Source organism: Meleagris gallopavo, chromosome 5, assembly GCF_905368555.1.
Source record: "Meleagris gallopavo chromosome 5, MGAL_WU_HG_1.1, whole genome shotgun sequence".
Classification (NCBI taxonomy): domain Eukaryota; kingdom Metazoa; phylum Chordata; class Aves; order Galliformes; family Phasianidae; genus Meleagris; species Meleagris gallopavo.
Window position 1 is genome coordinate 3,114,382 of NC_139408.1, and position 15,135 is coordinate 3,129,516.

General features: G+C 35.3%; 1 protein-coding gene across 3 annotated transcripts in view; it reads right to left on the reverse strand.

Moving 5' to 3' along the window:
* LUZP2 (leucine zipper protein 2) overlaps positions 1-15,135 on the reverse strand; it is a 117,031-nt gene that overhangs the window by 21,014 nt on the left and 80,882 nt on the right. For all 3 annotated transcript variants that reach the window (XM_085223904.1, XM_010710705.4, XM_010710706.4), the window contains exons 8-9: positions 11,363-11,437; positions 8,258-8,422 (exon numbers count right to left, since the gene is read on the reverse strand). In XM_085223904.1, coding sequence (XP_085080030.1) covers positions 8,258-8,422; positions 11,363-11,437 — 240 coding nt within the window. The remainder of the gene's footprint in view (positions 1-8,257; positions 8,423-11,362; positions 11,438-15,135) is intronic.

The following is a 15,135-nucleotide window of genomic DNA, read 5'->3' on the forward strand; positions in this document are numbered from 1 at the left end:
AAATGTGAGTCCAACAGCATGTTCAGAGACTGCTGGTAGAAAGGTAGAATTTTTATTTTTAGTGGTCTAATTACTCGTGAGCACATATGTCTAAAGCCAGAATGCAATTAGCTTACTTGATATGGATCTTTTCACTTCTTATTTCTTCTAATAGTCATTTGTTTAGCAGTAGCTCTAGATGTCTACTGTAAATTTATCTGCAGATAAAACAAGAAAATAGAATTAACTAAGCTTAAAATGGAAGAGATTTTTGTTATATCATCATATATATATAATCAGTATTATTGGAGAAAAATTTATTAACAGCCACATACATATTTATGATCTAAACTTATAATTTGTCATTCCCTTAATTATTATCAAATTTTAACATCTGTTTTCTCATTTATTGGGCAAACTATGATACCTAATATTTTGTAGTATGGAAAGTTCAAGGATAGTTAAAGAGAGAGAGATTTATGTTCATGAGTAGAGATAAATAGATAAACAAATCTTCTCTCTCTGACTTCATGCATAGCTTTGAAAACTCCTTTGAATTTCATTTTAAAATAATGTACTCCTGATTGCTGAGAAGCTTGACATGGGATGGACAGCCTTGGCACGAGGCTAGGAGAGCTCCAGGCAAGGAGACAGAAGCCGTCCTTGGTAAAAGGGAATAACTGTTGCCAATTCTCCTGTCTTCTACTGCTGCAGCCAGGCAGACATCATCAGACTATGGCCTCCACCTCTCAGCCAGAACCTTTCTATGAGGACAGTGACCTAAGAATGAGGAAGGACAGACACAGTCCCTAATGAATCACGGTCCAGGAAGATGAATGCTCCCCAAAACCGTGGACAAAGGGATCTCCTCACCAATCACCACCTCTGTGTCCCACCATGACTTCACATGCAGCTGGTGGTTCCCCAGAGCCATAGACAGTGGGAACTTTGCACTGATTTCCTTTATGGTTTTGAGAATAAAGTACAGATTCCTTTAACTGTTTGTATTTTTTTTTTCTTGTTTCCCCAATTTTCTAATATTTCTGATGTTTGAAAACAGGCTATCCACTCATGAAGAAAAAAAAAAACCTTCAAAGTTTTACAAAATGTAACATACCTAAGTATCTTAGACTTGATTTTTCATTAGTTGCTTGGTTTTCGACTTTATAGTACTTAAACTGAAGCAACAAAATGAACGCATTGATTCCATAATAGTCTTGGTTCTCTGCATCGACCACAAAGGAAAAAAGCAATTAGCTGAGGGACAATTAACACTGTCTAACACTTCTTACATTCCAGAGCAGCAGTAGTACATTGAGTCAGGATATGCTTTATAGGTAATTACAGCCTTCTCAGATGAGCATACGCAGACACTGAAGTTACAGTTCCAAACGCAGGCACTTGCATTTTCAGGAAGACAAAACTCAGTGCCAGATGAGTTATAGACCCCAGAAGGATGGACTCAGCAAAGCTGGAATGTTTCTGAAGCAGGAGCTAAGTTTCAGATCTGAGTTCACAGAGAAGATTTTAGAATTTAAAAGAAAGCAAGAAACCCGACTGAACCCGACTTCCCCAGAATAAACTTTTCTTCCAAGTCTCTGTTTCTTTGAGCTCTTCTTCTAAAGCCAATCCTCATAAGAAAGTCCTTGACAAAGCAGTTGTCCTCATGACCACAGGTGTATGAACAGAAACTAGGGCTACCGCTTTTAAAGAACTATCTCATAATATATAGTAATGAAAAAGATTCAATATCAACATTAAAACTCATTTGTCATCACTTCAAACATTCAGTTTAACCACCGTCCTCTTAACTTTCAGATTTTAACAAGCTTAGGCTTAATACTAAAAAGCTTTTGTTTAATTGTTTTAATTGAATGTGAGCTATTCCATGATTGAACGGCACATTCCTTCACACTATTACTCTCTTATCCAAAATGAAATATATGACATTTCAGATATATACCACAATAAATTAAGAAGGCATAGCTTAAAAATTCTGGAATGAAATGTCAGCTTTAGGTCAATAAGTAATTTCATAAATTACTCAAAACTAAATTGAACTTGAATGCCTTAGGTCTACTCTGCTTTTTTTTTTACTTTATGCTTGATGGTTCAGTGCAATGGTTTTAATCAAATCACTAGATTATCCAGTATACCCCAAATACTCAGTTCTCAAGAATCAATCAGTGATGCATCTTTTTAAAAATTTTCCAAATCGCATCTTTCTTCAAATAAAAGAAAAATAACAACTATCTCTAATGTTTGTCAGTAGGCTTTACATATACATATAAAGTGAAGCTTTGTAACAGTAGATTAGTAATAGATGCTGCACATAGGAAACCTATATCAGTAATTATCATCAGCTACTTGTAGCCCATAACAAGATTAAAAGAGGTCAAAAAACTAATCTATAAAAGATAATGTCACAAAAACTTCAATGATATTAATTATAGTGACATTACTACATGAAAATGTTATTATTTTGGGATATGAACTAAAGAGATGCCAGGTGCTCTCCCCCCATCCCCCTAGTTTCCATTGATTGTACTTAGTGAAAAACAAACAAACGAATCTAAAACTAATTTAATATCAAGGGAATGTGCTAATAATGGAGACTTCTTTAAAGTAAGCAATAAAATCAAGGAATTTGAGCTTTCAATTTAATGATCTCTGGCATGATATCTTTTCCAGCATGCAATAAAATTTTGTTAAAAATCAGTCACTGAAGAACTCTAGAAAAAGGTCTGTGGAAGCTTTCAGAGCAAATATTGTACTCAACCCAAGGCAAATTCAGAAAATAAAATATAAGCGGAAGGGTTGCCATACTCTTACAAATCATCATTAAAGAAAAAATAATACAAGACTGTGATGAACTGAATGCCAACCCATAATGATAATCAAAATCTATGAGCCTAAAGAGAATAAAAAAAAAAAAGGAGAACATTTCTTGAAGGTATAGGTCATGCTAGGAATTCTAAAATTGCATTACCTTTTATCTTTTTCAAAACAAATTTTTTACTATGTTAGGCTTACAGATACTCTTACTACCTGAGATTTCTCCATAAGAACCTTAGAAGGACACAAGCATTCCTCACTCACTCTGAAATTAAATTCTAAAACAGTGGAAGGCATCCCTTTCCAATACCATTTTACGCTGTCTGCATTTAGTAATTACCTTCTTTTTTACTTACTGTTTCCCAATCCCAGTGCTTAATGCAATGAACTGTAACTCCACATGCCAGTGATACCTCATTAAATGTCAGAAGCAAAGGTGGAGGAATGCAATATGTAGAAAAGCAGAAAGGTACCAAAGATGGCAGTCCTCCTAAGGCCCTAAAGCCCCCAGTCTTGTCCACTGTCCTTGATGTTCTTACTCATTAATGACCACGGATGTGTTATTTTTCATTCTTAGTACCAACTTCTTTTTCTTCTGGTAAAGTTATGAGAATGCCCACTAATTTTTTCTCCTCAGTCATGAAACAGTTACTTTCTGAAGAGATCTGAGCATCCATTGCCGTAGCTACATTGGTTTGTATCATCCTGGAGTTAAATTTAACACGAAATAAACTTTGCTCTATGTGACCGTGAAAAACACAAGTAACAAAAGTTCATTATTTAGAAATGAAGAAAATTAACATGAAAAAAATAGAGCAAGAGGAAAAAACTTGACTACTTGAAATATCATGAGCCAAACTACCAGGAAGGGGCAGAGAGCGGACTGGGTAACATCAAGGAAGTATTCAGCAAAATCAACAGAAAATTGCAAAACAATCATTGTAAATATTTTGCTTTACAGAGCTTTGGTTTTCAAAGTTTGTCAGAGAAAGACTGTATTAGCAAAAAGCATATATCTCAAATATGCAATCTCTATCACTATCTTCTTTTTAAATTCAGCAAAACCTCTTTTCTTTTACAAATAAAGCCCTTTTACCTATCATTTGGTCTCTAGAGTGAGGTTATTACTGACAGAATTGGGAGTTCTTCCTGACACAGTGCCATAATATCAGCTTGAAGTTTAGTGCCTGAAGAAAAATAATTCCCAAGTTAAGTTTTCAAGGTGTTGTAGTAGAGGTCACCCCGAGTAAAAATAAATCAGATGAATTAAAAAAGACTTTAGAATCTTAATCTTTCCTATGAAGACAGAAAGAAAAACAAAAAACTGTTTTGTCCAAAGGTCAGAACCTTCATTTATCTTGGAATATTATGATACATGATCTGATAGATAATAGCTCTAATTTTAGAAAATAGACATAATTTTCTCATATAATTTGTTCTGATTTAGTTTTTTTCTTCACCTACCTCGAGACAAAGATGAGAAGATAAATTGCCACACTCAGCTGGCTATTTTTTTTTTATGAATTTGAACCTACTGTACTAGTTTTCTATGCTATGCAACATGATTCTAAAATATGACCAAAAAATAAGCTGCTTAGTCCTCAAAAATGTGGACTAGGCAGGCACAACTTAAGCACTCTAAAGTTTTATTTATTCTACCAACATGTTTATGTATATTTTGAAGAACTGCATGGGTGTAATTAAAAATTCTTTTCAAATTTATAGTCAATTATCATTATAATATCCTACAGTATTACCATTTTTACAGAAGGATAACTGTCATTCAGCATGTGTCTCCTCTATCAAGACGAGGTCACAGATGTGATGTTTGTAGGTGGTCTTTTATTCAAGCCTGTGCAGGATGAGATGAGGGTGTTATTTTCTTCTTCAGAGCTTGAAATTCTTGGCTATTTCTACTCTTAAAATACTGCAGTTCACAAAATACACAAAAACCACAGGGCATTTGTAATGAAAGAATTCATTTGGGGAATATGTGAAACAACATTAGACAAAATCTCCCTAGAGCAAACCAGTTGCTGTTATTCCAATATCTTTTTCATTGCATTCCCCATTATCTGTGTATTCTACCTTGCTACTGCAAATAGAGTCTGTCTCTATGTATCACGTCTGATTTTGCTTTGCCATTAATATTTCAAATTGTTGAAGTTGGCTTTTTTTGGTTTGTTTTTTTTTTTTTTTTTTGTTTGTTTGTTTGCTTGTTTTACATTTGGGGCACCGGTATATTTACACTGCACAAAGATATTTGAACGACAACTATCATTATAAAATATCTATTAAGTAGAATGTTAGCACTTTCCAGAAAGGAGAATTAAAGCAAACAGAGTAAGAAAGTGTTCCATCTAATGACTCTATAACTTCTGAGTTGTTTGGTATTGTCAAGCTACAGTTAGTGTAGAAAAGGCCTCAATAGGAAGTCAATACCAGTGCTAGAATCCACAGATTTTTCCAACTCATGATTCAAGTAGCCTGGCAAACATTACCATTTCCACCAATTAACATCCATTAACAGTGTCAACTGAAACATTCAGCTTGGTGTCACCAGCAAACCTGCTGGGAGTAGACTTGATCCCGCTCTCTGTGTCATTGATAAAGATGGTAAAGAGTGCTGCTCCCCAAGACAGACCCCTGGGGGACACCAGTTGTGACCAGCCTCTGCCCAGACATAGAGCCATTGACAAGAACCCTCTGGCTACGTACAACCAATACCTTATCCACCGAATTGTCCACCCTTCAAATACTGATTTCTCCAATTTAAAGATAAGGATGTGGTGCAGGACCGCATCAAAAGCCTTGCAGAAATCTAAGTAGATGACATCAGTTGTCCTTCCTTTTTCCACCAGTGCTGTCACTCCAACACAGAAGGCCACCAGATTGATCAGGCACAGTCTGCCCTTTGGGAAGCCATGCTGGCTGATCAGATCACCTCCATATCTCACACGTCCCTTAAGATTTCTAAATTTCTCACATCCGATCAACAAGTGTGTTGTTGGGTTTTTTTCTTATTTTTTTGTTTATTTTTTAGACTTATTCACTTTTATGCATTGATTTTTGAAACTACGTATAATTATAATAATTATATTCCAATCTCTTAAAAGAATAAAATACCTCCTTAGCAAATCAGATTTTTATAGTGAACCTTCACAAGAATTTTGGTAGCATATTTTCCCAATTCTGCGTTGTACTCTTATCTTAAATATGTTCTCTGACAAGCACTCTGATATTGTGATTGTCAACCATGAATATAAAAATATAACCTTCTTATTTTCACTGGTTCTATTAAGTATCCCAATCCCACAGATAAACGTGTATCAAAGCAATACAGACGCATACAATAGATTTAAATGAGTTGAACAATTTTAGAATAACATTTTTAAATTGGATGAGAATATCTTTGAAGATTTTTACCAGACAAATGATCGTTTCTTTCCCCAAAGTTTTGACTGCTGCTTATCAAACATGACAAAATGCTTAAGTTGCTATTTTCAAGTAGGAAAAAATATTTAAAGTAACCAAACACACTTATATTCATCTAAATATAAGACTGCTATGTTGTAACGATTGTGCAAATGTAATAGAGAAAGAACAGTATACAACAATAGTTAGATTGAGCTGGTTTATAAGATCAAAAAAAACTGCCAAAAAGAAGATACACAAGGACGGGAGTCATTCTTAAAATAAAATAAAAAACCTTCTATCATATGGCTGAGATGTAGAGAGTATAATTTAGGACTTCCTACGATGACTTGACAGCCTATTTTACAGTAACAGATTTCAGTGGTTTTATAATCACAGATAATGCACAGACTTATAACAATGAGGTGTCAATATGGGGAAGAGCAGGACTGCAAATCGTTATTTTTGTTGACATTTTCATGGCATATGCCATGTGCATAGCAATGTGAGCAATGTCTATTAAAGAGGCAGTATAACTTACTCTGCATCCCAATATTGCCTGAGAAGTCAGATTGGAGCAAGGAAATACTCCTACAGTTAATAAAAAGTACATTAAACACAAAATGTAATTGATTACGGAAAAAGAATGAAGACTATTTTGCCTTTCAAACAAGCATTAAAAATTCAGCTCCAATCTTTAAATTGCATTCCTGTTTTGTGCTACAGGAATAGTCATAAAACCAAGGACACTTCAAAGTCCCTGAGCCCATACCAATCTCAAACACAGACACAGTGATATGATAGGTCCCACCTTTCAGAGAACTAGTGTTCTCATGACAGAGGTGCCAACATTTGCAACCTGAAGAGGAGGGCAATGGGAAGAAAACAGACAATTCATAGCCAGGTTCACTAGGGAAAATGGGCTCCTGAAATCCCAGGGTAAAACTCAATCTGTATGTCACGCAATAAGAGTCCACTCTCCTTCAGAACATGGAATTAATAATCTTAATTCAAATGTGAGCTCATATTCTAATAGGCTGTTATTAATTAATACACTGAATTGTTTCCAGAGGTAATGGTTTTGGAAATGGAGGTTTCTTAGTATTAAATAGTTAAGGAACCTACAATCATTATGGTAAGAGTAGCAACACGAGATTCAGTTTTATAATTGTATTCAAAGTTCTGAAATTATATGTCAGTTTTAATTACAGATTTTTGGCTTCAATCTCTGTACTAATAGTGCATATCAACAGCTGCTACATAAAAATTACAAATTGGCTGTGAGTTGGCAATTCCTTTTTACATTTCAGGAAAGACCTTCAGAATTTAAGGAGGAGATGAAATTCTCCCTCCATCCTTTCACTGCTGTAAAATTTTCTTCCTTAGACTTGGTCTAAACTTATTGAATCACTTGAACAGTGAACAAAATGCAACCCCGGAGATGGAAACTATAGGGATATCCATCACTCGTTGTAAATTTTAACTGTAAAAAAATGCTTTAATCTACTGAATCATACTTTCTCTCCATACTTTCTCTGCCATTCCTGTTTCCTGAATAGATATTCCCATGTCTATTATAGCATCCCTTTTGGCAAATTCTGAATGTGTGTCCCAACCTGCTTTAGACTTCTATATTGGCTTTTGTAGTGGGTTTCTTTGAGAAACGTAACACTGAACTCACTGTTCAGTGTTGTATTACTACAAACACATTATTGGTGTCCAGCAGGTAAACCATCTTATTTATTAGCATAGCATTCTTGTTTATTTTTAGGTGTTAATCTTTCTCCCTTGTAGATTTGTCATGCAGGCACGGTCAAGTTAGCGAGCAACAGAGAATTCTGTTTCTCAGCAAAATAAGAACCCAGTTCCCAACTTTGTATGAGTTTACTGACATCAGCAAGAGGCCTAGAATCTTCAAAAATCATTGTAATCTTGCAGCGAATTTTAAATCCTCCTTAGTTCCAGTTTGATGCTCTTACGGGGCACACTTTCAGAGATGCTTGAAAATAAAGTGAGGGAGAAACCATACCTTGGTGCTTGTCACTGGAAATTGAACTTTTGAGCCCTTTGTAGCCACAGATGTCAGCTTCTCTACTGGTTTTGTAGGGACTCGATGGTTGGCAGGAGGCTGATTATGCAGAACGAAGGACAGGCAAAGCTTCACAGTCTCCTTCAGAGCTTTCAGCTGTGACTCCTGAGGAAAATAAGAAATCATCTGTTCTCCGAGATGAGCTATTATGAACAGAATTACTTGCTTCACCTGCCTGTATCAAAGCAAACATTTACAAACAGTAGCTGTTTTTATTTTTTTTTTTAGTACAAGAATTAAGACAGATATATGTAGTTTTTATATGAATAAGTTATGTGCATTATGTACTAAGAGGTCCTCACTCCTGCATTTTATCAATTATCGTTCATACTTATGTTATCATTAAAGGAACAAGTATGTAACCTTCCAAGCGATACTGAATCCAGTTTCTAGCTTATAATAATTAGCAGAGAGCAGCAGATATTTGCAAGTATTGCAAATAGACACAAACTCTGCATGGAAGTTTGTTCATAATATTCAGAATAATTAGTAATTTTCCACATTCTAAAAGTTGATTTCAATCCAACAGAAGGATGACTTCCCTCACGTACATACATGTGCATATTATGTTGTTGCACTGTAGAGTAGGTAAACCGTAGTCCTTTCCACCTGCTAAGAGTATGATTGTACTTTAAACCAAGTTAAACCTTTTTATTAGTGAATGCTGTTCTTGTGATTGCACGGTTGTGTTTGCAACATGATCTAGAGTACTGTTATTTTTTTAGTAGATTTCTATATAGATGTATTAACAAGTGCAGCAATCAGTTACTAAAAAAAACCCTGAAAGATGAGCACCTTTTTGTCAAGACAAACAATATAGCACTGTGCTTAAATTGTAAGGAAAATATGTCAGTTTTGAAAGATTACCATTTGAGAAGACATTATCTGCAAAAATTGCAGCCAAATTTGGTGCATATCAAGGAATGTAAAGACAAAATAGTGGAATTGAAAAATGTCTGCCACGTCAACAAAATTAAAACTCAAACCGACTCTGTTACAAACGTTAGTTATGTGGTAGCAAATCTGATTGCAAAAAACTCAAAATCATTTACTGATGGTGATTAAGTAATGTTTAGAAAGCATGGCAGATATAACCCTGATTAAAAAAAATAAATGGATTTTTCTAAAATCATTTTGTTTCACCAGATAAACTGAACAAAAGAGAAAATCTATCAAAATAAATTTGGAGAATAAAGCTGCTAATTCCAAATGTTGTGCTTTGGTAATAGTACTTATGCTATAGATACAGTTCAACTTGCCATTTTCATTTGAGGTATCGATGATGGATATAATGTCACTACAGTAATGGCTGCTTTTGTGCCATTAAAATACACAACTAAAGTACCTTTTTTTGTATGGAGCAAGGAAAAATTACATTAAAGTGATTGTCATTATCTCTTATCAACATGGAGTACAGCTATTCATATCACCTTGGTGATGGTAAAAGAGGAGGGCTTACAAAATTAATAGATGATGCAATTGCCACTGGCAACTCATGTTTGATAAAATATCACTGCATCTGAGAAAACTGATGTGTGAAATCATTAAAAATGGATAATGCCATGCCAATCATCATCAAAATCCTGAATTGTATGAAGTCCAATTGATTGAATCATCACCAGCACAAGTGTTCAGTTTAGGGAAACAACCAAAGATGTTGTCTGACAAAGTTCTCAACGACCTTGGATGTATCAACTGTCTGTCTGTCAAAAGTAGTGTCAAGATACTATGCATATCTTTTTTTTTCCCCCGATTATACTCTTGACATATAGCATAGTCTACCATCTACACAAGCAATATTTTAAAACAAATAATAAAAAGAGAAGCCTGATATCCTCCCAAAAGAAAAATTCACTTTTTATGCCTATTTATAGTCACAGTTTGAGACTCAATCTCAAACTCAATTATTCATATCCAAAACAGCTCATGTTCCAAAAAGATGTGCTGCTTTTTACATGTATCCCATTCCTACTACACATGCAAGAACTGTCAAAGCAGTGAAGGTAAAGTCTTTACTGTGGTCATCTCCACATATTTTTAGTTCATAGAGAAAAGCCCTCAACCAAGGCCAAAAAGATTTGTAGAAACTTAAATGGTTGTATTAGTCTGCATTTAGAGTAATTATGGACGCTGTGTCTCACAGAGTTCTTTCACAGCTCCTCCTGTATGAACTTTTCCTTTTCCTTCACTTACAGTGCTTCATTTCCACATCACCTTCACAGCATGCAAACAATGATGCCATCCAAGGACTTCCTCAATGATAATTTGCCAGATGATTCCACGCTTCTGGAAAGCCTACAAAATCATAACCTAGCCCTAAATTAAAATTCCATAATATTTACCAGGAAAGAAACATAGGGTCAGAGAAGTCAGTCGGGTGTGCTGCAAATCCCTTTTAACATGCAGACTGAGTTCCTTAATAGCTTTCTCATTAGAAGCTCCTGATGTGAAATGTTCTTTGCTTTCTCCTTCCCAACTCTCTGCATTGTAATGAATAGCTGCATTCAGAAGATATTTAGCACAAGCATTGTCCTCTTGTCATTGCCACAGACAGCACATGGGCACTAGTGTGTGCACATGCATGTGAGGAGAGTATGCACTTAAATTTTTAATTAATGTTTGGAACAGCTGAGCATACCAGCAAGAAACACCTGCTATGTCACCAGAAACACACAGCTTTGGATAATGCTGCTGTGATCATTGTTTATGCTGGTGGCATTTTGCAACGCTGAAGGCAAAACCCTCAGTCAAAAGGAGGACTTCAGTTACTGCAATACTGACCAACAAGGAAAAATATTTTAGTGCACGAGTAATACTTTTTTAGGAGTCTTTTCGGGATCTTTTCAGCTTGCTTTTCCTCCTCTTAAATAACATGCAGATGTATTTCATGCAGCATAATTACTCCCTCTGACTTTGGTGGAAATAGTCCCAGGTATACACATTAACTGCATCTCAAATTCTGCAAGACTTCCACTTGTTTTTTGTCTAATAACACTGAAACGTTCACAGCTGATAAACATGCTTACATCACGTTACACTTCTTACTTCATCAAGGGCGGCCTTTTCCAATTCGTCTTTTGCTACTGCTAGTTTCTGCTCTAGATCTGTTAGCTGTTGTGCCTGTGGGAATAAAGAGAAAGCTGATGTCATCTACAGTGTATTTTTTTCCCATAATTTTTCACGCAGTGCCTGAGAGAGAGGGAGAGATTCTCAGTAATATGTATGAATTGGGTCAGAAATACTTACCAAAAAAACAGGCCTCATGGGATACTATTTTCCTTGCAGAAAAAAAATGTATTTTTATGTGGGAACTAGGCTTAGATCTGTACCATTTGTGTTACTGCAAATTTACTCTTTAATTTCAATGTCAGTAGCACAGATAATTCCTCACTAGGAAGTATTTGTAATCATACCACTGTATTATTTTGAAAACATGAAAATATTCAAACTTTTAATTGTTTTGCTCATCTATCTCATTTCTGCTTGTAATCTGACATGTTAATTTTTTTAAACACTGAGGTATAAACATCAACGTAACTAAGCATAAATAGAGAAACTAGGAAACATTCAAACATTCATACATATTTGTCCCTTATAAGACGCTACTCTCTGCTGGTACACAAGGTGTTAACTCCCAGTTTATTTCTCTGCATTTTTCCCTGGAGATATAAAAGGAAAAGTCGTGGGAATAGCAAGCTATGGAGCTGCACAGGGAGAAAGTGGGGAGTTGTGCGTTTGAAGTCAGCGTCGTGCACCCAAGCCCACGTGTGGGAGGACTGCTGGCTTTGACACAGCTCGATGCAATTTGCCTGCAGGGTCCTTCGGGAGGAGATAGCTCAAGAGATGCCATTGTTCAGCATTAGGCATAGGCTGTAGTGGTTCATAAAATGACAAAAGTCTGTCAGTATTTCCCTGAACATGTAAAGAACTACTTAGTCACATTTTACAACAGGATTACACCTCCATCTGTGGATTAATCAGAGCAGTCACGCTTTCATTAGTCAAAAAACCTGTACCATGAGACAATATTGCCTCAAAGCAGAAGTCATTTGCTCAGATGAAGGGAAGTCCCTTGTGAATGCATTCCATAATACCCACTGTATCCCATTACTTAGAGTCACGGTCTCACACACAAAAGAGAATGGACCCCTGGCGTGGCTCATCAGCGTGCAGCAGAGCAGCCAATATTGGAAGAGTTTTTTTGATCTCATTTTCTGCAGTTTAAATGGAGTAACCACACTGGCTGTTAAGGGGAAAAAAGGTAATTTTGTGTAAGAATTTTCCTAGAGTTCAGCAACATTTATGCTTGCTACTAAATATAGTACATAACTCTGCCAATAAGCTCATTGCTTTGTTTGAAAGACTGAAAATAATATTTGGCTTTTACACAGAGACAGTTCTCATTTGATACTAGGATTGAGCGAAGTAATTTCTCACATCAATAACACTGTAATTATTGCTACATATTAAAATATTTTTCCCACTACAGTTATACAGATTAATACACTTTCAGTGAATGAGAAGCAGAATTTGAAAACCAGTATATTATTATATATTATATGTATATTATACTAGATAATTTTCATTGCCATTAAGAAGGAAATTATACAAAATAGCATTGCTATGATAGACGAGAGGTCAGGATGGCAGCTCTTATGGTGCATATTTCTAAAGGCTTAGGATTATACAGAGGATGATGGATCGTCGCTTGGTGTGAGCCAGGCAGCTTCTCCATTCATCACCATCTGTGAAACACCAGAGCTGAAGATGCAAATTTCAGAGTATCTGCTTTTCTCAGGCACACGAATTACTGAGGTGGCTGAAAAACTGGGTAACTGATATCTAACAGGTAACCAGAGCGACAGGCATCAGCTGCTTCCTTCACACCAGGGCAATGTCTGCTGAAACATCATTCACTCTTCTCAGTGGAAAGCCAGTCACATTAGAATCAAGTTTGAGGACAAGTAGTTGATTTCATTTCTAGGTCCTCCTGGTAAAAAGAATGAAGTAATCTTTCACAGAATAATAACACTGCTCACATCAAGCAAAACATTTTCCGTTTATGGCAAGAACAGTTTTCTTCCAGAAGACAGGCTAGTGTGTTAGTAAAGTCTTCCTATGGGCATCATTTATCAAATCTTACCCTTATTTTTGGACACACCGTAGTATTGCACTCGATTGACTTTATCTGCATCTTTCATGTATATTTATTTTATGTCACAGATTACTGAACCCAAAGGCCACTGACTAAGCAGAAATCAAGCAATAAAAAATTTTGACATTAAAAACGTTTCTGTTCTGGAATGATGAACTGCTCACTTAACAATAGTGATGACTATTTAAACTTATTCCTCAAACAGTAGAATAATCAATTTTTTTTTCCTCTCAAATCTTTCTATCCACAAAGCCTGAATTCTTATTACAATAGTGCCACTGCTGTTTTAATTAAAAACATTTTTAAGGAGCCTGTTCAATTTATGTGGTTTAGGTAGCTTATGAAGTACAAGTGCAAAATGCCAGTAGGACTACACACAGCCACTTTTCAGGAGGAGGAAAAGACCTTTGCAAAGCTTGGTCTGGGAAAATGTCAAAATATCTTTTCTTATAGAATCCAGACTTACTGACAAAACTGAGATAAATGAATTCCTCATCCCCTGAAAGAATGCGCTGAGCAATTTCTGCCTGTGAAGTGCACTTCTCCAGATCAAAGGGATGTACTTACCTATACTCGAATTACCCGAATTACATTACACACAATGCCCATATTTAAATTATTCCAGGCATAGTAAGTATCATGCAAAAAAAGGAAAAAAAGGAATAAGAGGGGAGGAAGGGAGGACAAGAGGGGAAAAAAAGAATTAAGGGGGGAAAAAAAAAAGAAATCCAGAAGGGATAAATATGATTTTCAAGTAGAGAGAAATCGAAAATGATTTAAAATTTATTTCAAGCAATTAATTGAGACCAGAGTGAATTTTTAACAAGAATAACATATATTTTATATATATATATGTGTGTGTGTGTGTGAGGCAATGTCTGCATGTCTTTGTTCTGATAATTTTGAATGCTCAAGAATTTACAGTTATCATATTTATACAGTATAGATTGCTGAATTATTTAAATTCCATCAGCTTTGTAAGACACATTAGTGACATCAGAAAAAAAGAATATAAACCTTCATTAATGGCCTTTTGAATGCCTTTGGAGAAGTTCTAGGTTTTATTCTAATAAAGAGATCTTTTCTACCATCTTTCTTGGGATGAACATACCCAGAATAACTTAGGGTCAAGTTTCAGATGAGGTGAGAGACAAGACAGCATGTTTACAAATAGAAAAATACATTTTTTTTGTATGTTTACTAGCATTTACTGCATTCTCCTTATTTGTGGCTTTTTCTTCAAGGGAATATATATTTGGATTTTAATTGGCAATTCATTATAAATCCCTTCGACCTTTTTTTTTTTTCTTTTCATACCAAGAATTCCTGCTTATTGAAGACAAAACAACCCCTGCTTAATGAGAAAACATGACTAATTGATATTTAGCAACACATGAAATAGATGGGATGTTTTGAACTCCATTTTATTTTACAATAGGCTTCAAATAACTGCTTAAAATTATTTAGTGTATAAATTTTCATTTTATAATTTACATTGTTTGAATAGGAAAACTTTTTAATTGGAAACCACTTAACCAGAAAATGGAAAACTGCTTAATCGAATACATTATCCAGCAAACAGAAATGTCTGTGCTTATTATTCTGTATTTCTGTAAGCATTATTTGTATCTTAGAAATACACAGATTTGTGCTTCTGAGTTGT